This window comes from Humulus lupulus, chromosome 1 (assembly GCF_963169125.1).
Source record: "Humulus lupulus chromosome 1, drHumLupu1.1, whole genome shotgun sequence".
Lineage (NCBI taxonomy): Eukaryota > Viridiplantae > Streptophyta > Magnoliopsida > Rosales > Cannabaceae > Humulus > Humulus lupulus.
This window is the reverse complement of record NC_084793.1, coordinates 6,518,599-6,544,076: the sequence shown is the minus strand read 5'-3', so window position 1 is coordinate 6,544,076 and position 25,478 is coordinate 6,518,599. Positions and strand designations below refer to the sequence as shown.

Here is a 25,478-nt window from a genome sequence, read left to right as displayed (position 1 = left end):
TTTTCAACCCTTTTGGATAAAAAATGTTATTGCTTGTTATTACAGGTTACATTCTGTGGCATCCTTGACACTAAAAAGAAAAAAGAGAAAAGAAAAAAAGTAATGACATTGTCATCCAATTTTGGAACTTGACTTTACTCAAAGTTAGTCCAATATGTAGTAATTATAGGTCCAAAGAGGAGACAGTTGAATCTTAATTTCTAATTGGCTTGTCAGCATGACTGTTTCAGAACACCTTTGTTGAAAAGTCAAGAAGAAGTATACAAAGTGATTAGAACAAGTAGTAAATACAGCCAAAACAGGCTACAATAATTCTAGAAGAATTTTATTGAGCCTTTCTCATCTTTACTTACAAAGAAATTTCCTTGTTATTCTAATACAGGGGTACAAACAGTTTTGGAAACTTTTGCTTCTTAAACAAAAATGTAACTCTATATGCATTACAAACCAATATAATGTACCCGTAAATATGTGTAGACAAATCAAAGTGGGGACTAGTGACACTTTGACAATTAACAATTCTACATACAAAATAAGAATCAAAGTAAAAAAGACCATGAAAAAGAAACTCAATTTATGTTCCTTCCTACACAAGGCCATTCACAGGTGAAAAACTAAAGATGGTCTTGTCTTTGTTAGCTGCATATCCATCATTGTTGCTACTGCTCTTCCTTCTAGGTTTTGCCTCACCAAGCATTGTTATGACATCCCTCATGGAGGGCCTATCTTTTGGGAGCTTGGCAGTGCAAAGAAGAGCTATCCTAAGGACTAAAAGCATCTCTTCCTGAACATGTTTGCAGTTTCCTACATTAGGATCTAATGCTTCTTCTAAAGATTTGTTGTCCCTAATCTTTCTCCTAGTCCATTCAGCAATGTCGACTGATTCGCCAAACTCTGAATCTAACGGTCGTTTTCCAGTGAGAAGCTCCAACAGAACCACTCCATAACTGTATATGTCAACCTTTTCATCAATCTTCAATGTGTATCCAAGTTCTGAAGAGAATTAAACAAACATTATGAACTTTGTTAATCATCTGAACAGAGAAGAAAGAAAAAAAGGTAAGAGTTAGTAAAAAAAATACTAAAACAAGAAACTCACCAGGGGCCATGTAGCCATAGGATCCAGCCACCATGGAAACTGTTTCATTCTTCCTCAACATCATACGAGCCAACCCGAAATCAGCGATTCTTGCATCGAGATTTGCATCAAGTAGAATGTTGTTACACTTGACATCGCGGTGAATGACCGGCGGGTGACAATCATGGTGGAGATAAGCAAGCCCTTGAGCTACTCCAAGAGCTATGTTGTAACGTGAAACCCAATCTACAAGTAACCTTCCTCCTTGTTTGTCATGCAAAGCGTCTCCAAGGTTTCCATTAGGCATGAACTCGTACAAAATCATGATATCTGTATCATTATGCAGATATCCTAATAAGCGGACAATGTTTCTGTGCCTTAGTCTCCCCAAGAGATTGACTTCTCCAACTAAATCATTGCTGTTTCCCGTTTCAATGTCCACTCCTGATCTCCATAGCTTCTTAACAGCTACAACTGTGGTTGACCGTGAGATCTCAGCTTTATAAACAGTCCCAGTAGCTCCAACTCCAATCACGTTTGATTCCTTGACACAAGCCAGAATGTCTGCACTTGTAAAGCCAAGTCTCTGGAAAGCCATTAATCTCCATGGCCACTCACCATTGGCCATTTGGAAACTTTCTCCAAAGCAAATCCCATTTGAGTACCACCTTTTGTACAGCGTTCGAGCTCCGAAAAGGGCTATTCCAATGGCTAAAACAGATGATATTCCTATGATCCAACCAGCAATAACGTGCTTAATGTGCCAACTATGGCGCCTTGATAAAAATGTTGAGTTCTGAGAACATGGAGGGAGAACACCACCGCAGAGACCAGCATTGCCCACAAGATCATTCGGGTTTATTGTTCTTAGTACTCCATTAGCAGGAACAGGACCCTCCAATCTGTTGTATGAGACATTGAGGTTCTCCAAGGCTGGAGAGATTCCAAAGTTTTCTGGTATTCCACCAGAAAGAGAGTTATTAGATAGATCTAGAATGGCCAACATGGACATCATTGACATTGGTTTTGGTATCTCTCCACTCAACTGGTTGTTCCTGAGATTCAGATTGACCAGTTTCTCACATGAAGCAATGCTTGATGGAATGATTCCAGAAACATGGTTTGAGGAAAGGTCGAGCACAGAAAGTGAAGGACAGTCCTGGAACTGACCTGGGATTTCTCCTTCTAAGTTGTTTTTGGAGACTAGGAAGTTTTGCAGACTAGGAATGGAAAGAATGGTGGAAGGAAGAGTGGAATGAAGGCGGTTTTGGGAGAAGTCAATGAAAGAAAGAGATGTAGAAGAAGAGATATCATTTGGGATTAGACCAGTGATACTATTATTAGCCAATTCTAACCTTTGAAGCTTCTCAAGCTTGCCAAATCCAATAGGTATCGTCCCAGATATGAGATTGTTCTGCATTCGGACGCGGACAAGCGATGAACATGTCGACAAGCCAACTGGGATTGGACCTGAGAAGTCATTGTTGAAAAGTATGAGCTTGGTGAGATTGCCCCTGTCACACAAGGTTGGTGGAATCTCACCAGAGAATGAGTTGGAAGATATATCCAACCACTGCAATGGTGAGTTCTTTCCAAGATCACTTGGCAAAGGGCCCGAAAGCGAATTGTTCCACAGCTCAAGAATCTCCAGTTTAGGCAAGCTGCCAAGTCCACTAGGGACTGAACCTGATAAACGGTTGCACATCAGATTCAGAAGCTGCAGGTTCTTCAACTCGGTTATTTCAACTGGGATTTTCCCTGATAGCATGTTATCAGAGAGATCTAGCAACTGTAGTGGAATAATGCTGCCAATTTCGGGTGGAATTCTACCTTCAAATTTGTTCTTGTACAAGAAAACAGTCTCCAAACTCTTAAGTCTCCCAAATTCAGCTGGAATCTCCTTGCCAAGATTGCCAACTGACAAATCAAGATATCTTAGACTGGTGAGGTTTCCAAACTCAGATGGTATACCACCTTCGAATTCATTATACCCGAGAATGATACTCTCCAATGAAGAAAGCTGCCCCAGCTCAGGTGGGATTGGGCCAGTAAGGTTATTCCCAGAAAGGCCAAGAAACTTCAGCTTCCGTAAGTTCTTGAAGGATTTAGGAATGACTCCTCGAAAAAAGCTGCCTCTGAGATCCAGAGTCTCTAACAAAGTAGCATTCCCAAGATCCTCAGGAATCAGTCCTGTGAAATCATTGCTGGAGGCATTCAGATAAATGAGCCCGGCTGCTCTTCCAAGACCAACCGGAAAGCTACCAATGAAGAAATTCTGGCTCACATCAAGGCTCTGCAGAGTAGTGAGATTAGCTATATATTTTGGCAATGAAGAAGAGAACCCATTACTGCATAAGTTTAGAGAGGTCAAACTCCTCAGCTTTAGGATTTCATCAGAGACAATGCCACTGAGATTCTTGTGGGAGAGATCAAGATTCTGGACATGTCCTTCATTGTTGCATGAAACTCCAGTCCAGTTACAGTGAGCTCCATTCCTCCAGTCTTCGAGGCTATTCAATGGATCAATAAGACCAGCTTTGATTGAAAGCAAAGCAGATACTTCATCATCAATATGACAAAAGCAACCAATGAAGCAGCAGCAAAAGAAGTAGAAGAACAACAACTGAGTTCTCAGCTGCATATTGGGTCTTCTAATCTTGTGTTTACAATTCTCTCAGATAATCTCTCTACTTTCCACCATTGCCAACTCTCTGAAACAGTTGGAGAAAAGAGAAAAGAAAGACTGAGATCAGAGAGGGAACTAAGTCAGAGTGTTTTGGTGTGGAGATAGTGGGAAGAAGACCAAGTTAATGTATATGTTATGGTGTTATAAATATAATATATGTTTTATTAAATTAATTGGTGGGATTAGTTGTAATATATTTAGGGGCTCGTGAGGTCTTGGGTACTGCAACAGCTGTTAATCTGCAAGTAATGACGGGGAAGCTTTGGACTTATTGGAAGCTTCTCCGACATTAAACATGGGAGAGAATGTGTTCTTTCTTACCACTCATTCAGTGAGTTATATATCATGGTCAACTTGAGTACCTCAAAATGATGCATCTCTCTCACACATTTCCACAAACACTTTGTCTTATATTATAGCTGTTACTTTTTTTTCAAAGAATTATAACTACCTATAAGATTAAAAAACTCAGAGAGTAACTATATGCTTCTCTACACTTGACATTCCTCTAGACTCTTATCTTGTTTTGACTATGCAAATCCCAATGAAATAGATAAACACATTCAAATTCAAACAAAACATACCTTGGAATTCTGTATGACTATCCTTGCTTAGATAGTAAATAAAGTCTCAACAAGGGTATTCTAAATTGAATTTACTAGTTGTGATTAAAGTACTTTGTAATCTTAGTAGAGGGTATTATTGTTATGTCTACCTTATACAAATGCTATAAGGAACATAAAAAGTGTTTCTTTAGGAATATTTGAAAGGAAGAAAAAGTCTTAATGGTTCCAAAGCACTCAACCAAAAAGCCTTAGTAATAGATTTTGTAGTTCAAATCTTTCTTTTTGAGCCAAGACAAGTGTGTGAAAGTGGAACAAAGCTCCATGGCTAAATGATTTAGGTCCCTTTCTAAATCTTCCCTTAGTTGGTAAAGGGTAACTTCTAAGTATGACAAAAATCAAGAAATTATTATGTGTAAAGTGGACCTATTGTCACACCCATTATCACATATAATATTATATTCATATTAGTTCTATCATCAATATCAATCCCATATGAGATTGGATTGGATTTGGAACCAATTAGTATATAAATATTTAAATAATTAAAATCCACAATGTGTTTGAATATTTTATAAGCACAACCAGATCATGTAGACATTTACCCATTTCTCTAGTTATCCAGCTAATAAGCCTAAACAACCTAAAAACACTGTTTTAGTCACTTGTTATAATTGAAGGGAAAGAATCTTTCCATGTTATGGAGATGAACTCAAAACACTAAAACAAAGACAAATATTTTTGTATCTAAGAACATTTTGAAGTGGGCAATACCAAAAGTATGGCATTGCCATTTTAAGTTATTTTAGGGGGAAAAAAAGAAAAGAAAAAGACCCCTTATCAGACATATGCATCCTTTGATTTGATTAGATATTGTTTATACATAATAAGCAAATAATGGATAATACATTTCAGTGAAAAGATTTGTCCTTTCAAGGAAAGTATAAGCCAAAAAAAAAAATAACACAAAACATAACATGGGTTTTTGTCCAAATGGAATCTAAACTTGTATAAATAAATATATATATATATTTAGGACAATTTTCCTATAAGATTTCACTTTAAGCCCTACTAATGAAGTTTTTCAGTATTCTCGATTCGTGAACAGTTTTTTGTGCGATTTTTTTTATTACCGTGTATATTGTAGTTGTTTAGAGCATCTTCAAATTTTCAGAAAATTCTGAATAATTTACAGTACCGAAAACTAGATTTAAATATGTTCTTCACACGCATAAAAAAAAATTAGTCATGAGTGCAAGAATATGTTTTAACCTAGTTTTCGGTACTGTAAATTACTCAGAATTTTCTAAAAATCGCGTCGATGCTGTAAATAGCTACAATATACACGGTCAAAAAAAAAATCGCGCCGAAAATTATTCAAAGATCGAGAACACCTAGAGTTCCACCGATAGGGCTTAATGTAAAGCCCCTCTATGAGAAATTCCCTATATATTTATAAATATAATAGGAAAAAAGAATTAATAGCAAACAAGAGAAAATGGAAGAAAGTGATAGCACATTACCAATCATGGTTTGATCCCAGCAACCACCATTTCTTTCACAAACTCTTTATTTTTTTACATTTTTAATTTTCTTAAAAAAATCTTCACATGCACACATGTGCTATGGAGATTTTAAAAATAGTGAAACTGAAAGTGGTGCACTTTATAGTTAACAAATGGTACTATTGTGCAGATGGAACCCATGTGAAATAGCAGCTTCATTGGGAAGTCCCTCTTTTTCTTTTTTTGCCTATTATTGGAGTGAGAATATTTTGGTCTTTACTTATTTTGTATTGGGTATATATTTACTTATAATGGGATTATTTTATTTTTTTTAAAATCATTCAATGTAAATCCCATTTAGGATCACAGATGGGAATGAGATTAAGTCTTTAAGAAGATTAAAAAGGCTTACGTGCCCTTCACATGGCTATGCAAAAAGGCTAACATCACAACTTTTTGGGACCCACTTTGCCAAAAAAAAAAGAAAAAAAGAAAAGAAAATTGATTCTTATTGGACTTTCTGAGCACTATGCCTTATCAGATCTACTTAACCAATTTATGACATTGTTTATTTGAATGACTTTCTCTTATGAAATTAAATATTGTTTGTTGTGTTTACTAGTTTTCAGAAATTACCTTGAGTAGCAATGACATTGCTTGTTTTGGAGAATGCTAGTTGTGTTCCTAGGAGGGGGATTTGTGGTTTTGAGTCTAAATCAAGAGACTCTAATAGATTAATGCATTGTTTATCTAATCATAATTTGTGTTGCAACATCGGTTAGAACGTAGAATATGAGTTTAGAAGTAGAATAAATTGTATGGTAAGAAATATAGAATTTCATCTTAAAATTAATTGGTAATGAGTAGAGTAATCCATGCTCTTATATATTGTTGAATGTACCCACATACTTTCCATGTGAGATATTTTCTGTAATAGACATAAACTATTGAGGGAAATTAAGCAATGGGGTGAAAGTGGAAAGATCGAACCGTAAAATACTGTGTATCATTCTTTTTTGTTAGTTTTTTTTTTCCTTCCATGATTTCGCATAAATTTGTGTGTTCTTTATTTTTGGGCTCATTGTCTATTATGTTTTTTTTTTACAAACTTTGAAATTTCAAGCTAGTGCTAGTAATTAGGATGAGAATATTTCATTTGTTGCTTGTTAGACTTACCTATTTTGTTTAATAGAGCATTTTTTGTCTTAGAAAAACCACTTATGGGGTTGTTGACAAATATGATTCATACAATTTTAGATCAATGGTAAATTTCTTCAAAATAGTGAAACTATGGTACATAAGAAGAGAATTAAATAAATTGATTATGATTGTCTTTTTTTTCCTTTCTAAAAAATTAGCTACCAATGGATCAGTTTGCTATTAATATTATTAATAACGGTCTCCCTAAGAAAAAAAAAACAACTTATCTTTTAAAAATAATTGTGGAACCATATTGCCTTATTTTGTTGGAAAGATATTAGATTTGTTAGAAGAAAAAAAATTAAAACATAATTTTAATTTAAAACTAGTTCTGCATTTAAATGTCCTTCCTTAATTTTAAGTTTTCATTTTTTTTTCTGGGCAATATTACAGATTGCTTTGCTTTGTGAGATCAAAGAAGCTTTTCTAGTAAGATAGCGCGTCCCACATCGGCAAGAACAAAAGGATGATAAAATTTTAAGATTATGAAATAATCAAACATAGCATATTTTTTAATTAGTGTTGTTTTTTTTGGTTCATTTTAAAATATCTAATAAATATATTAAAAAATAATTAAAAATTGATAATATTAGGGTAAGAAAAAAAGTTTATGGCAGAATATCTATTATATGTGGAAAATATCGATATATCGGTATAAAATCGATATTCTTCTCAAACATCGAAGAAAAATAATTTATCAAAAAAAATATCCGAGAAGAAAATGGTAGTAAAAGTATGTTTAGAGGATACTCTACCTGCTGTTGCACATCAAATCACGAGAATTTATTCCATCTAAAACAGCCAGTGTAGTCGAATTTGATGGGACAAAAATTGGTTCGCCCCATATTTAAATAACCTAGTTTTGACCATAGTGAAATCCAAGTGAAAATATGCAAGCATTTTGATCAGCTTCTTCTTTGATATTTACCTGCAAAATAGTTGGAGAAGCAAACTCAAATATTTCAAAGTCATATATACGTATTAATAATAATAATAATAAAAAAGCAAAAAAGCTACAGAAGGGTGGATACATGTATAGTATTAATAAAATAATGATAAATTTAAAAATATGTAAAAAAAATTAGAAAATTGATAAAGTGGTTTGGAGAGATTTTAGAGTGTCACGCAAATTCCTTATTAATAAAATAATGATAAATTTAAAAATAGAATTAAAAATATGTGAAAAAATTAGAAAATCAAAAGTGAAATTGAATTTCCGGATTGGAATTATATATATTTAGATAGTTTAGATATTTTAGTAGTTTATATTTTTTCGATTTTCTTTTTAATTATTAACTAATAATTATAAATTTAAAAAAAAAATAATTAAAAAATGTGAAAAATTTAGAAAATAGAAAGAGTGCTTTGGAGCAATTTTAGACTGCTACATTATCTCTTTGATACTCTCCTTTATATAAATACTAGGTAGAAGCAACGTGCAATTCACGTTTGCTTAGTCTTAAAGTTGTAAACATTGTTTATAATTTTAATAAAAATTGGTTCACTATTTTTAAATATATATATATAATAGAATGAATTATAGTTCTATAGTATATATAAATATTTATATCAATAATATCTACATGTATATGACATCTAAACATAACATTGACATAAATATATATTTATATGGCTAAATGACATATATATAAATTACAATAATATTTAAAAAGAAATTAATAACAGAAATAAAATAAGAATAAAAAAAGTCGAGTGTAGACAGTAATATACATGTATAAATTATTTTTAGTTTCTAATATATATCGCAATGTCATTTAATGAATTTGACGAAGAAAAATAGCTTCAATCACTTAATAAAAAACAAACTTTCATACAAATTTATAAGATAAAAAAATGATATGCTTGCCTTTATTATTTTTAAATAAATATAATTTAATTATTTAAATTATCATAAAATATTTTAAAAATATTATATTTTAATTAATTAATTGATTTTTATTTAAGTTTATATTTATTTTAGTTTTTGAATTTGACACTCACAACAATAAATTATATATTATATATTTAATATAATATTAATATTATACGTAAATTTTAAATTTAAGTTTGTAACTAGTAGATAATAAACTATATGATATTATATATTTAATATGATATTATATTAATATATAAAGTTTAAGTTTAATTAAAATTTATTTAAATTATAAAACATATATTTTATTATTTTTAAATAATTATTATTGTAAAATATTTTATTTTAATTTATATAACTTTTTATTTATTTAATTTTATATAAGTTTAAGTAATGATTTCAATTTAAGAAAAATTACTCCAACAATATGGCCATAATAAGCATTATCCAACTTGGTGCATGCACAATTTTTCAAACGTTGAATATTCTACGGATTGCATTGAATATATATATAATTAAAAATTAATTAATGAAATAATTAAGAGAGTTAATATATATCTATATACTATCTTAATATACTTGTTTTAACATACAATCATATTTCTTCGTAGTAATGATAATTGCACTCAAAATATACACTCAAATATTATACACATTAATGTAGCAGTTTAGCCTAGCCAATTACATTTATTAAAATTAGGACCCACTATTTTAAAAAACAATGACACAATATTTATGTACATATTTTTAGTGCACATATCATTACTCATTTCTTTATTCCCAACTATTATTTTCTTGAGAAAATTCATTCAAGAAAACTCGGAAGAAAAAGATTATTTGGACTTAACTTATCTGGCAACAAAAGAAAGTGAAAGATTGATCAACTACCCTTACTAATTACTAAAATTTAGATTCAATAATAATTATAGTGTACAAAAATAAAAATGACACAATTATTTTAAATGGTTCGGCTGTTAATTTCTCACAACTTACTCTACGAGTCTTAGTCCAGTGGTAAAGAAAAATTATTAACAAATACTTAGAGTTATACAATCACTTATGCATAAAAACAACCATTTTATAAAAAAAACTTGACCTCGTTGAAACCCTCGAGAGCAAACCCAGTAAAAGAATCTCAAGAAAGATCCCAAGATCCCCATTTGAATTGACTCAGACAACATTAACTATGATGAATTAATTAAAATAGATTAAATGTTATTTTGGAAGGAAAAAAGAAGCCTACACTAATATTTTTATACATTTTTTGTGAATAATATTTTCAACAATTAATATTAAAGAAATTACAAGAGACTTCCCAATATTTTTGTAATTTTGTACAAATTTCGTATTTTTTTAAATCTTAAGTAATTTTGTGATTTTTTTTTTAATTTGCTATGATATTAACTATTATGGGCTCACTTTTTAGGCTTCGGAATGCCCATATAGTACCTTGACTAGTTTGGCTAATATTAATTTTCCAACCATTCGAGTCATAAATGTTAAAAACACCTTGAATTTTCATCTCGGACTGATGCAACATTTTTTTTAATTGGTTGTTTTTTATATTTATTTAACATCTTTACACTAATGGATATCCAATTAAAAAAATGAAAAAGAAAATTGCTTACTTGCGCTCAATATTTCATGTACATTTCTGTCCCTTAAATAACTCTTATCAGATCATGCTCGCAAACAACTGAGTTTGTAGTAGAGGTCTTTATATATCGTATTAACAATCGAAAGATGGTCGAAAGAAAAACCTCTATTTGACAGGACTTCTTCTTATACCTATAAATTTCATTTGACCCAGAAATGATACATTGGAAAAATCTTTTTGGCCTTCCAATATCAATAGGTTGATTGTTTCGCTCATGTATCTTCCAAAAGGAAAAAAAATCGTACTTGGGTTCTCCCAATAACTAAAAAGTGTATCATCCAAAGCCAAAATTCTGACACTCTCCATAATTTCTTAATTAAGGCAATCCCAACACATTTTATATGGGGATTTTTTCATAAATATGGTTTTTTAGCCATTAATATGCAAAAATATGGTAATTAAATTTTTTTTGGTTTGTATGGACAAATTTAATTAAAAAAAATCAGATTATGGGAAAAAAATATAGCATAATAATGATTTTTTACAAAATTATGGCATAATAATGATTTTTTTACAAAAATATGAGAAGAAAATCCCATAGAAGGGAATACAAGTTTTAAAAAGCCATAAAAAAATACTTGTAAAAAAAAGCCATATTTTTTAAAACTTTATTAAAAAACTCATAAAATGTAATTTTCACTTTTATATAATCCCAAATTTATTTATTTTTTTCTCACTTCTATTACCACACACTCAATTGGGCCTTCCTCTTTGTAGAGTCTGATCAAGGCCCAGCTACTTAAAGCCCATCACTTGATAAGCCCAAACATTGCCACGTGTACAACAATGAGTGGTTTGTGAGTTCTGCATGGCGAGTACCAGAATGTAGCCAAGCCAGTGGGCAAACTCAGCCATGCCACCAATCTGTCCTTTGGAAAAGCTAAGAATGTTTATACTAGAAGTGTGGCTGTCCTTGTTCCACACCATGCCTTTTCCAAAACCCAATACCACAACAACAACTCCTTCACATTCACAGTAACTCTCTCATCTTTCTCTTTCTCTCCCTTGGTTTCTCTGGGCAATGGCTACTCTGCAATCTCTTGCCTTCTCCTCTCCACTCTCTCACTATCTACATCAGCCACGCTCTTATTCAGGTTAATATTCTTTTATCTCTTGTCTTGTTAATCTACACTACTTCACTGTTGTTTGTATATATGATGCATTTGTCTGTGGTTTTGCTGAGTTTTTTTTGGCTCCTTTTTTTAAGTTTTCTGTGCAAGTTTGAGTAAAGGAGCCCAGAAGGTAACATGGGTACTTGTGGTTTGCTTTAGATTGTGAAAGCTTTGCGGTTTTTTGGGTTGTGATAATGAGTTTTTAGGCAAATTTGAGGGTTTTGAATGCTGTGTTTTTAAGCATTTTACCATGATTTAGGAATTAGACAAATATTAGCTTATGTGGGTCTTTGACTCATTGTGATGTAAAATGCTTATAAATTGATTTCAAGTGTTGGTTGTGTCCATAAGATAAGACCCCAGAATCATAAAATCACTCATGACAAGTATAGATTTAAAACTCTACCAGGATAGTAGCAGAGATGACTAAGAATAGAATCCTAGCATAATGAAATCAGAACTGATGTGATGCTGATGTTGTTTTGTTTTAGGTAAGGTATCTTGGACTGTCCAAGCAAGTTCAAACTCCACATTCATTGGCCAGTCTTTGCAACTGACTCGCCCTCGGTGGTCTCGACTTAGACAGAATGCTAAAGTGCCTGGTTCCATGATAATGATGGTGAAGCCAACTATCCAATTCATCCAAGGAACTGATGAACAGACAATACCAGACGTGAGGCTAACCAAATCAAGAGACGGTACTAATGGAATGGCTATATTCAAGTTTGATCAGCCCTCAGTTTTTGACTCATCTGGTGAAGTTGGTGACATAACTGGCTTCTACATGATTGATGAAGAAGGGGTTCTTCAGTCAGTTGATGTAAGTGCTAAATTTGTCAATGGAAAGCCTGCTGGTATTGAAGCTAAGTATATAATGAGGACTCCACGAGATTGGGATAGGTTCATGAGATTCATGGAGCGATACTCTAATGAGAATGGCTTGCAATTTATTAAAAAATAAGATGTATGTCCTCTTCATTAGCTTTCTTTATTTATTTTTATCATCAAGCCAAGTGAAACTTTGGGAATCCTGGTTCCCAAGCAAGTACTTCACTTTGAATTTGAAATCAACCAATTTTGCTGTTCTTAGTAATCCATATTCTCATTCTTTTAATCACTTGATTTCTTGTGTTGTGTATTCCAGCTACTATTTTATTTAGTTAAATGCAAAGAGAATGTTAATAATGATTAATGAAAAAGACTTATACTCATAGCTAATATTCTTAAATCTTGATGGTAAATTCCATCCTCAAATATTCAAGATCACTAATCCTCCGAGTCAACAAGTCTCAGGATTTCTAGATCAATAACAGATGACATTCACTCATTATGGTCATTTATTCTTCCAGGTCACTGAGATGGGGCTTCTAACTCTGTACAAGCCCTTGTATGCATTCACCCATGTCAAATGGCCTTGTGCATAGCTTGCATCACTGTCTTTTCCTGCTCTCTTTCTTGATATGAACCATACCTTATAATTCAAAACCTGATTTTTGCGAGTAAATATTAACCTCTTAGGCTTGACTATAACTTTGACACCCTGTGGTGCCCCTATTTCCAGTGAGTAAATGGAATTAGGACTCCCCACATTTGTTACTCTCCTGCTGATCATCTTACTCCTCATTCCACTCTTGAAAATTACTGAAATGGAGGGGTAATTAAGGCTGAAGCCCCTGTTCATCATCAGAATTTGGTGGCAGCTTACATTCTTGTGAGTGACTGAGAATACTTCTGAAGCTGTGTATCCAAGAGTGCAAAGATGAGTGACATACTCATCTGGCTTTGTGTCATAAACCAACCCCGGATCAAGAGCTCTTACCGGGTTCACATGTCCGGCGCCAACAGCAAAAACTCCAGCCGGTTTGTTCCAATCCATTATTGGCTTTCCTGAATGGTCAGTTACATCAGCAGTTGTCATAATCGCGGACTTTACAGCTGCAGGGCTCCATCTGGGGTGAGCAGAGTGGATAAGAGCAGCAATTCCACTTACATGAGGACAAGCCATTGAAGTCCCTGACATGACAGTGAAGTTCACTTTCCTGGAATCTTCAGGAAGGCCACTGGGGCCTAAGTTTTGTGGCCAAGCAGCAATGATATTGACCCCAGGAGCAATAACATCTGGTTTGAGAATTGAAGGGTTTGAAAAACTTGGTCCTCTGCCTGAAAACTGAGCTACTCCCGGTGCAGCTGATTTGCCAATGATAGTTCCTCCAAACTTGATTCTTCCCATTGGTCTCCTTGTGGAGTTTATGTAAGTTTTTAAGATTATAGATTCGTCGAAACCAACTGCAGTAGCAGGCAAAACATGGACGTCCACCGAGTCTTCTTCCAAGTTCAGCTCTGTATTTGTCAAGATCATAGCTAAGCCACCAGCTTCCAACACAGCTTGACCTTTTTCCGATCTGCCATTGACTCCTCGGTCACAAACCACCATTTTTCCGCGTACTTGGTCTTTTGGAAGAGACCCGCTGAGGCAAAACCGACCCCCCTGCTCCTCACTCGTCACGTAAACTATTTCAAGCTCTTTCTGAGAGCCCAAAATTCGGTTCCCGGGATAAAGAGATTCTCCATAGAGTGTTCTTCCATTGCCCATTTGAACTGCGGCAGGGAATTTCCTGTCCATTGTGCTTGCTCCAATGGTGGCAACCCAAGGAGCTTCATTGGCAACCGAGCTCTCAATCGGGCCATTGTTTCCAGCAGCGCATATAACTGTAACTCCATGTTCCATTGCTCGAAAGCTACCAATGGCGATACTGTCTGCGAAAAGGGGTATGGGAAAGCCGCCTAGAGAGAGTGAGAGAATATCCACTCCATCCAAAATGGCAGCATCCATTGCAGCAAGGATATCAGAGCTGTAACAGCCATTGTACCAGCAAACTTTGTATGCTGCAACATGGGAAAATGGAGCAATTCCTCGTGCTACTCCCATGCCATTGCCGAGCACATTAGCCATAGTTACCGAAGCTCCACCGGCGGTGGACGTAGTGTGGCTGCCATGGCCATGCGAGTCTCGTGGCGAAACATATTCCATCACGCTGTCTGGTGAGACTGATGTCGAAGCCACACGGTGGCCTCTTATGAAGAACCTGGCGCCAATGAGCTTCCTGTTACAGCTCGAGGAGTTGAAGTCTTGGCCTGGTTGACAAATCCCTTTCCATTTCTTTGGAACCGGAGGCATTAAATGGTCGTTGAAGCTCGGACTCTCTGGCCATACTCCAGTATCAAGCACTCCAATAATGGTTCCACGACCAAACCCCGCTTTGTACCAAGCATTTTCTCTTGCTGGGCTTAGTCCCAAGAACTTGTAAGAGTAGGTGGTTTGAAGTTGGAGCCTTTCGTCAGGCCTTATTGCTACGACACTGGGCAACTTTTGCATGGACTCGAGCTCGGATTCGGTTAACTGAGCTGCGAAACCTTCCAGGGCGGAACTGTAAGAGTAAAGAAGACGAGAAGAAGGGTCTTCGTCAGATGAAATGGATTGTTCGAGAAATGAGATATGCCAGTTGAGCTTAGAGGTAAAGAGAGAGCTGGCCATGCCATGTGAGTGAAGCTGAACAATGTAGGTTTGGAGAGTGTTTGCCTGGAGAGAAACCAGGCAAAGGAAAATGATGGAAAGTAGGAAGTGGGGTCTGGCTCCCATGGTTGGAGGTTGAAGAAAAAAGTGGTTTGAGTTTGAACCAGCATGGTTTGGTGGAAGAAATTTGGGGGGTATTTGAAGAAGACGAAGATGAAGAGAATTCAAGAGATGGGGTTTGGGAATTAAGCGTTTTTCTGAGCTCTGAGAAAACTTGAGTATGAAACTCGTGAAATATAAGAGCTCTGAATCACGAGGATCCTTTGTTGAGAGAGAGAGGTTTAAGGTTCTTTGTTAGGAGAGGAGCTAAAAAAGAGAGCTTGTTCTAAGTTGTAAGCTTCACGAGATGTCTTGGCTAAGCCTTTAAAACATAAAAATGATGAATCTTTGTTCTGGGATATACTAAATATGTGTATGGTACTTGAGAGTTGAGCATTGTGTTGCTCGTTCGTTGTGTACTAGAAATGAGAGACAGATATATCGAGTGAGAAAGTTTCAGCTGAGTTTGCATTAAATTGCAAATATGAAACTTGAAAGTGCATTTATGGACACGCTCTTACGTTTTGGCCTCCCATGGCTTCCATCCTCACGTGTAAGCTTCCTCTAAATTTTGGGTTTTTTTTCGGATGTTGTCCTTATTTTTACCACTGTGTAACATTTAGGACCCGAAAGTTGATTTAGTATCAGTTAGGTCCCTAACATTTTCAAATCTTATCATTTAAGTTCCTAAATGATATTTTTATCTCTTTTTTCTTTCAAAATACATAAATAATATATAAAAAGTGGAGAATCAATCTTAAAAAAAATTAGACCACTTCATTTATAACAATACCAAAAAATATGACATTGAAAAAAAATCTTAATAGTTTTACAAATTGAATTAATATTTTATTAAAAAAAAATTATCTATATAATTTTTTAATATTAATAACTGTATTATCACGAGATTGTCAATATTTATCATGTACATATTATTTTTATTTTGTAAATTTTTTCTATAATGCAACTTATAACTAATCACATATATATATGTATATAAATAACTTTCTATACACTATTATTTTTTTTAATATATGAAATAAACAAGTATAAACATAATAAAAATTGATAATATCAAGATAATCAATATAATATAGTTATTAATATTAATTATAAAACAATAATGTAGGTAAGAATATTTGTTTATGAAACATTAATTTAATTTATAAAAATATGAAATATTCTTAAAAAAGTCATGAAAATATTTTTTTTCTCATGTAATGTTTGTTATTGTCATAAATTAAAAATTAAATGTCCAAAGATTTTAAGAATGGTTCACTATTTATTTTGTATTTTTTATGTATTTTAAAAGAATAAAAAATAGTATTTAGGAACCTAAATGATACGATTTGAAAATGTTTAGGACCTAACTGATACAAAATTAACTTTTGGGACCTAAATGTTACAAAGTGTAAAGAATGAGGACGACAGTTGAAAAAACCCTTAAATTTTAAATTTACTACTTACAACATCTTTAATGAAAGAGTAATGATGTCTGCATCAAAATTATGTACCAAAATATTACACCAACAGATGTGACAATTTCATTTAACTAATGATCTACTGATTTAAAAAATAATATCACGTCAGTTAGTGTAATGTTTTGATGTACATATCATTATTCTTAATGAAATATGAAGAGTGCTTACATACCTTCTTTTTTTTTTCTTCTAACTAGATATTCTAATTAAAAATTTCATAAAATTTTAAAAATTTCTTTACACACTTCTCTTAATTTTTTAATAAATGCAAAAAAAAATTTAATTGATAACTTAGATTAATGTTTACACTCAATGTTTTAAAAATTGATGTGTAAAGAAAAAGGGCATGATAAAAAATTATATGAGAATATGTCAATTTACATTAGATTATAGGATATATACATATATAACTATTTGATACCCAATGTTTTATCAAGTTTGTATCATATGTTTTCAATAATACTTATTTGGTATCGTATAATTTGAAATTGTACATATTTAGCACTTCGGAGTCAATTTTAAACAAATTTTTTTATCAATATGACCAAACTACCCTCAGTTATATGTAACTAAATAATTAAATTTGAATTTGAAACCTATATAATTAAGGGTAGTTTGGTCATATTGATAAAATTTTATTAATCAAATTTAAGTCCATGTATGCTTTTAAATTACAACGTATCAAATGAGCATTATTGAAAACATAAGGTACTGAGTATGTATTTTGATAAATACAGAAAATTTACCCTAAATTATATTTATAAAAAAATGATTAATTGAAAAAAAAAAAGTGTGACAATTAAAGTACCCATATAGTATGTCTTTTTTCTTTTTATTTTGTTTTAATAAAATGTGTATTTCTATTATCATTTTATTATATAATGATTATTAAATGTTAAAGATACAAATATGAAAGAATAAAAAATGAAAAAAAAAAAAATAGGGTTGTTTGGTATAGGGTAATCATTGTTTGGAAAAGGTAATCTTTAATATTCTTATATTTGATAGGATTTTTTTTTTCAAGTACAAGAGTAATAATCTAGTGGGGAATCAATTTACTCCATGAATAATCTAAAATCCTATATGGGTTTATTTCAAATATTTCCCTCAATCACAATAATATAGTTTCACATATAATTTAATTAATGCTATATTTAATAAATCAACAAATATCGTAAAATTTTATATTTATTAATAAATTAATTATATTATTTTATTTTTTAAAAAACAATTATTAAACTATTTTCATTTCTATTAAAAAATTTAAGTTAAGTTTCCAAAATTAATAAGATTTAATTCAATTTCCAGAAATCTAACATAATATTCTTTGCACTAATACAAATTTCCAAACAACCATATTCTGCTCTTAATATTTCCATTAATAAAATAATTTTAAATACCATTGGATAATAATGTGACAATTTCATATTTAATAAAATAGGATTGTATTGGAATGGTAGGCTACTGAGTTAAGATAATAATGGTTGTAACTTGTACTGATAGGTGTGATTGATTTGAGATTTAGATTTGATTTTATGTTTTCAAAAACTCAAAATGAGTGGACCCACTAAAATATATGATTGGTATGGTGTTTTTGAAAACTGTATCCTAATCAAAATTTTAATATTGTGTTATAATTTAGAAAACGAGAAAAACTTGTTTTCTCAGTTTTGTAAAATTATTTTCCAAAATCCCCCATATTTTAGTTTCTGTTATATTTTCAAATTTAATATCAATCACAGATTTAATTTTTTAAAACTCAAAAACAGTTTACTGACATTGAACCAATCACATTTTCAAAAACATGTTTTTAGTCACTAAATTCAGATTTTCATTTCAGAATCCACTTTTCAAAAATACAGTTTTCCAATCGCGAACCAATCACACCGGGGCTTCACTTTAAGCTCTATCGGTAGGACTCTCAGTGTTTACAACCCGTGAACAATTTTCGGCGCAATTTTTTTTTATGACTATGTATATTGTAGCTATTTAGAGCATCCTGCAAATCTTCAGAAAATTCTGAATAGTTTACAGTACCGAAAACTAGGTTCAAACATGTTGTTGCACGCGTGACTAATTTTTTTTATGTGCGTAGAAAACATGTTTGAACCTAGTTTTCGGTACTGTAAACTATTCGAAATTTTTTGAAAATTTGCAAGATGCTCTAAATAGCTACAATATACATGGTCATAAAAAAAAATCACGCTAAAAACTGTTCACTGGTCGAGAAACACTGAGAGTCCTACGAGTAGGGCTTAAAGTGAAGCCTCTATAGAAAAATTGTCCTATATATATGAGAGTGATATTATTATATTTAATTATTTTATTTCTTAAAATGAATAAAATATTTAAAATAATATATAATATTTAAATGATGTTGAAAAAAAATAGAAAAGATGATGTATGGTATAATGTAAAAGCTTGAGGTAAATTATAAAAAAATATGTTTTGATGATGTATTTTGTAATAAACTTTCTCTATAATATTTAGCTAAAAGTCACAAAAACATCTTCTATACGCTCTTTTATACATATATTTATAATAGTTATGCACAAACTCCAATTAATCCATATCGACATTTACATAACATTTACATATCATTTATATAATATTTTAATATTATTATTTTTCTTTATAAGTTTTTTCTCTCCCATTTAGTAAATATTTATTATTTTATTATTTTTAATTATTTTATTTAACTTTAATTAATAAAATATGTTTAAAGATATAATATTTAAATGATGTAGAGAAATATATACAGTGTATGATATAATGTAAAACTTAGAAGTAAAATAGAAAAATATGTATTTTGGAGAGGTATTTTAAAAGATGGAGTAGAACATCCATTGAGAGTGCTCTTTGTGATATGTAAAAATAATTTAATATTTTTTTACACATTTTTGTTGACTATTACATTTATATTTAAAGAAATATTATATATAATATAATATTTTATTAACTAGTTCATTATAAATATATTAAAAATATTATTTAAATGATGTAAAAAAAAATATAAAGAAATTGTTGTAAGATATAATATAAATATGTGAGGTAAAATATAAAAAAAATGATGTTAAAGTATTCATTGGCACAATGAATGAATTATAATAGCTAAAGCTATAAAATTTAGCTCAAAATGATCAAAATACACTCCATTAATTGAGCTGAACCACATGTATTTTAGCTCACCATATTGGTTTACCTTACCTCTTTCTCAAACATTTATTACTATTTGTCTTTTATCTTCTTAAGAGAAAATATATATAAAAAAATTTTAATGTATAGTGTAACTTCAAAAATTAGAGGTAAGGATACAGGATAATATGGGTTGTGAGTAGGGCTGGTCATTGGGCGGGTTGATCGGGTTACAAGATATTTTTACCCGTCTAATGTCATAATCGGGTTAGCAAAAGTGACCCGTAACTTGCCCAATTAAGAAAAAAAAAATTTTAACCCATCCGATAATTTTGGCGGGTCAAACCAAAATGATATTTTTTTTTTTGGCGGGTTGGTCGGGTTAACCCGCCCAAACAAAAGTGGTATTTTTTTTTTACATTTTTGTAATTTTTTCTTTTAAATATTAGTACTAATAATAGTGTGAAGTTTATCTTTTGAAGCTTAAAACAATATTTTAAATTTATAGTAAAAAAATTAAAACAAAACTTAATTAATTTATATATTTATTTGAATATATTAAAAATAAAAATTAATAATAAATTCTTAATTTGGTGGGTTGATAATTATTTTCAACCCGTCCAATGTAACAATTGGGCAGTTTAAATTTTAGTCGGTTTATTCGGGTTGTGTTTTTTGGCGGTTTTTTCGGATTAGTTTAGGCGGATTATTCGGGTTGTAAAAATTATGCACAGCCCTAGTTGTGAGTGCTCATAGAAAGCCAAGGTGAAATAAAACGGAAATATACTAAGAAAAACGACATTAACTTATTTAAACGACAATATCTGAAAGAATACCTAAAACTAAATAAAACTAGAGTTTATACTTTTTTGAACTCTGTGTTTTGCCTCATTACCTGTTTGGACACTGTATTTTGACAAATTACTTTTTAGACCTTATGTTTTGTAAAATAGTTAAAATAGAACCATAAACACGATTTTGGTCAATAACTTCTCAACTAAAATCACAAATAATTTACCAAACTAAAAATTCAGAACAAAAATAAAATCATTCGCTTAAAAACTGTGTTGTTATATTCAATTTTTTCTTTATCAAAATTGAGTTTAGAGTTCTATTTTAACCATTTTACAAAACATAGGGTCCAAAATATAATTTATCAAAACACAAAATCTAAACAGGTAATGGGACAAAACACATAGTCCAAAAAAGTATATACTCATAAAACTATCTCTCAACATGAAAAATATAATTTTGAAACGACAACGTGACAGCAAGCACAGATGACAAAAAGCCTAGATATGATAATAAAACCAAAAATAAAATAAAAAAAACACCGACAAAATATAAAACTTGGAAAATAGCTTAAATATGAATATATTTATCTAATCTGTGGCGCATTCCATAGAAAATATATACGCTGTTTTAGTCCTTAAATATTATTATTAAGGCATTTTTAATTATATTATGTTAACTATATTCGATATTTAGGAACCAAAACAAGATTTGAGATTTCCATTCTCTGACTCTTTTTTTAGAAGAAACTCTGACTCTCTTGACAAGTAACACACCAACGCGTCCCCTCCAAAAATAAATAAATAAACAATTACAGCTAATATCCAAATTCAAGTTTTAAAAAAAGAAAAATAACACACACACGTTACTAAAATACAGCTTTCAGGCAATGAATGCATGCATGTGATTAACTTAATTAAATAATTAGTACATAGGACTCGACCAGAAGTACCATCCACAAGATGGGCGTTAATCGAATCTAAATCAAACTTAATATATATAGTAAAATTCTTCTACAGGGTTTAAACCTCTATTGGCGTGCTCTCAGTATTTATCGACCCATGAATAATTTTCGGCACAATTTTTTTTTTATGATAATATATATTGTAACTATTTAGAGCACCTTACAAATTTTCAGAAAATTTCGAATAATTTACAGTACAAAAAACAAGATTTAAATATATTACTTTACATGCGCATAAAAAAAATTATTTACGAGTATAACAACATATTTGAACTTAATATTTGGTACGGTAAATTATTGCAAATTTTCTGAAAATTTACAAAATACTCTAAATAACTACAATATACACAGTTATTAAAAAAAATCGCGCCAAAAACTATTCACGGGTCAAATTGAGACCCTATATGAGAATTCTTACACATAGATATATATATTTCTTATATATACTATCATTACTATAATTCTCTTTCATTCCAAAATTCATCATATAAGTATAACAATAATGAAAAGCGCTTACATTCAAATAGACTTGTAATGGTAACAAAAACTCATTTCAAACTTTATTTCCTGTAAATGAAGATTAAAACTCAACTACAATACATCAAAAAGAATGGCTGAACAGAATACATTATGCGATAATATTATTAAAAAAAAATATATATGGTGTATGAAAGATATTCGTCTATGTTTTGGTTTTAACAAAGATATGGTCCATGCTAAATTCTGAGTTGGGGGGTTTGTCATAACAAGGGCCTAGCTAGCAAGGCTTCATTCATGCTTTGCTTGCTCAAGACAGTAAAACTAAGATGAATCTCATTAATTCTAAACTGTTGTTGCCTGCATTTACTAAGCATTACTTTATAAACTGTTGCTAGTGCTGTGTATAGTTTACCTCAGATCATGACTGATTCCGCTGCTCATTCTTCCAGGAATTTTTGGCAACCTCGGCAGATTTATCAGTGGATTCACTGTTCTCGCCCTTTGGTTTGGAAAAGAAAGGATCCCATTCATGAGGTCCCACTTCACGTTGTCCCTCCTCCAACAAAGCATACTTCCAACTGTTCTCTTCGATGAAGCCCTCATCTGTCCGACCCTCGATGATGTCTTTCCTTAAGTTGGTAACTTTGTCTATGATTGCTTGTACAGAAACATCAAAGGCATCTTTGAGGGTCTCCAATTTAGAGCGGGGATCAGCATATATAAGCGTAGGGATAAGGCTTATAACATTCTCTCTCATGATCTTAACCTGTTCTGGAGGGATTTGAAGAAGCCTTTCCTCTATGCTAATATTGCTCTTGCGGATATCGTCTTCTGGAATGAACACTGAGTACTTTGTGTAGTTTTTAGGGAGATGCCATGTATATTGTGTGTATGCTGAGCCCGGATGAAAGAAGACAGGAATGCAACCGGCTAACATCGAATCAAAAGCAGATCTTCGAGTGTAGGAATCACCCTGTGGTTGTAGGCAGAAAAGAGAGCTCTGAAACATCTGCATTATACTGCTTGGCAAATGACACTTGCTCTCCCCAAAATCACATTCCAACAGTTTGCCAACCTTAGACGTTTTGCATTGATCAATGATCTGGCCTCTGATAGATTTAGGATTGTCAGGACGAGGAGCACCAGCGAAAGAGAAAAGCCACTTCCGCTCTAGCTTTCTCATTCGGTCCTGCCAGACGAATACGTCTGCATCCTTTGCTGGATGGAAGTACGTGGGATATGGAATGCCAAAGTCATTAGCATTCCATGGGCTTGATTCAACCACAAGCATAGACATATTCTTTGCAGCAGGTAAGAAAAGAAGCTTGTTACCCCAATCTGATTCTTCCTCAGACAGTCTTCTAAAATCCCAAGTTATTCTGCCAGCAACAAGAAAATGGTCTTTGCCACCCATAATACCCCACTCCGGCCTCTTCATAAGCCAATCAACCAAATCGAGTGAAGCTGCATCCCTTGTCGAGATATTGTACCCCCACAAATACCGAGCAATATCGAACCCAGCATAAAAGGGTACAAAAACAGCAGCAGCAATAGAGGAATCTCGGGTCAAACATTCGTATTGCTTCATCCTGTTGTTGAAAATGACATCAACAGCAAATTGATTTGTCGCATACCACCCTGTATCCTCGAACACACCTTCAACATTCTCCAGTGGAGGACCAAGCCCAGCATTAGTGGTGAACTTACACATATTAGTCCAAAGACTTAAGCTCCTACACTCCTTCAACATATCCTCATTAAACCTCGAAGGAAGTTCATGCACATATATGTACCTCCCACCACAGGGATCACTCTTGTTGTCAATGGTTCTCAATGCTTTCATGAAAGGAAAAGCCTCCTTTTCAGGACTATGGGTAGCCACTTTCGGAGTAGGGTTAGCCATTTTTCGAGGACTAGCTACATGTTCACGACTCTGAGTAGGTTTTGGAGGAATGGGCAATTGAAGATCACTACCACTGGTCACATGGGTAATAGATGAATCAATGTCAAGTGAAACAGGCTGCAATTTGACTGATTCATCCACACCATTACGTCCAAGCACAGCAAAATGAAAATACAACAACAAAATCCAGAAAAACGCCGATAACGCTACCAAGCAACAAAGCCGGTTATGCTGATTCTTCCCCGTCCCCTTCTCCATTTGCTCGGACGGAACACTCGCCGCCGAACGACGTCTCATTAGATAGGAACACCAATCACCAAATAATCCCCATTACGCGGATCACATTCAAAGTTGCATTTTTGCATCAATTAACAACCACCCACTTCACAAAATCAACAAAGAAACCAAAAAACCACATCTAAAACTCACATCAACAACACATTACACCAAAAACAAGCCCCATTCCCCTAACAACCGATTACAATCTTACAAACAGAGCTTCTACCATTACACAGCCACAAAATCAATACATATACAATGGAATTAAGCTAAACTCATCAAATCAAGAACCGAAAACCTTCCGTACGAAACTAGTGGGAACGAATCACGAAGAATCGTCGAGCTTGCTCAATCAGTAACGTAAGAAACTTACGAAAGCAATACAGCACAGAATCAACGAAAATTGAATCGAATGTAATCGGAAATTGCGAAGAGAAATGATGCAGATAATACTTACGGAAACATTTTGGCTCGCTCAGAACGATCCGAGACTTTTCCTCTGGTTTTTGGTTAGAGAGAGAAAGAAGAAGAAGAAGAATAAGAAAGTGAAGCTGAGGAGAGAGAGGAGAGGAGCTTAGTATATAATTGACAGGAGTGTAGGCGCATGTTAGCAACGTGCGCCGTGATTGTCTGTTGTCGGTAGCCGATGGATTTGCTCCACGTGGTATTGGCACGAACGACGTGTCGGACCCGAGGTCAGTGATGTCATTCCTGAAATTACGTTCCTAGAGTTGAAAATCCCACAATTCTGAATCTGAACTGAAATTACTAATTTGCCACTTGCCACTTTACTAAATAGAAAATGTGTACACGTGGAAGGTTTAGAGTGGGCCAATCATGGGCCCGGTTCAGTTTTAACCATCTGGGCCGATGGACTCGGGTTAGGGATCCGACTTAGGTGAATGTTCTAGTTAATATAAATATTTTTCGCGATTACATGATTGTATTTTTTATTTTGATAAATTATTTTTTGGATCCTATATTTTGTAAAATGATTTAAATAGAACCCTAAATTCAATTTTGGTCAAATTTTTCTTAACTGAAACATAAATAATTCACCAAACTAATAATTCAGAATAAGAATAAAATTACTATGCTTAAAAATTGTGTTATTATATTCAATTTTTTCTTCATCAAAATTAAGTTTAAGGGCTTAT

The 25,478-nt window shown here is 32.6% G+C and overlaps 4 protein-coding genes across 5 annotated transcripts; 1 reads left to right on the top strand and 3 right to left on the bottom strand.

The window, feature by feature from the left end:
• Positions 1–155: 155 nt before the first annotated feature.
• LOC133784165 (MDIS1-interacting receptor like kinase 1) lies at positions 156–4,713 on the bottom strand. Of its 2 annotated transcripts, XM_062223638.1 has the most exons (3): positions 4,349–4,713; positions 1,100–3,789; positions 156–993 (listed from the first exon to the last, which is right to left on the bottom strand). In XM_062223638.1, exons 2-3 carry the CDS (start codon positions 3,717–3,719, stop codon positions 587–589), a joined length of 3,027 nt encoding a protein of 1,008 aa, XP_062079622.1. In that variant the 5' UTR covers positions 3,720–3,789; positions 4,349–4,713; the 3' UTR covers positions 156–586. The 2 variants fall into 2 exon arrangements, with proteins under 2 accessions (XP_062079622.1, XP_062079621.1); XM_062223637.1 differs by lacking the exon at positions 4,349–4,713 and having other exon boundaries at positions 1,100–3,976.
• A 6,755-nt stretch (positions 4,714–11,468) lies between these two features.
• Positions 11,469–12,788, top strand: LOC133784154 (photosystem II reaction center PSB28 protein, chloroplastic). Its single transcript, XM_062223635.1, has 2 exons — positions 11,469–11,656; positions 12,166–12,788. The coding sequence occupies exons 1-2, from the start codon at positions 11,584–11,586 to the stop codon at positions 12,633–12,635; spliced, it is 543 nt and encodes a 180-aa protein (XP_062079619.1). The 5' UTR covers positions 11,469–11,583; the 3' UTR covers positions 12,636–12,788.
• A 68-nt stretch (positions 12,789–12,856) lies between these two features.
• On the bottom strand, positions 12,857–15,422 carry LOC133784144 (subtilisin-like protease SBT1.2). Its single transcript, XM_062223629.1, has one exon. It carries the CDS (start codon positions 15,312–15,314, stop codon positions 13,008–13,010), a length of 2,307 nt encoding a protein of 768 aa, XP_062079613.1. The 5' UTR covers positions 15,315–15,422; the 3' UTR covers positions 12,857–13,007.
• Positions 15,423–22,194: 6,772 nt separating this feature from the next.
• Positions 22,195–24,868, bottom strand: LOC133784133 (xyloglucan galactosyltransferase MUR3). Its single transcript, XM_062223624.1, has one exon. The coding sequence runs from the start codon at positions 24,337–24,339 to the stop codon at positions 22,558–22,560; it is 1,782 nt and encodes a 593-aa protein (XP_062079608.1). The 5' UTR covers positions 24,340–24,868; the 3' UTR covers positions 22,195–22,557.
• Positions 24,869–25,478: the final 610 nt, after the last annotated feature.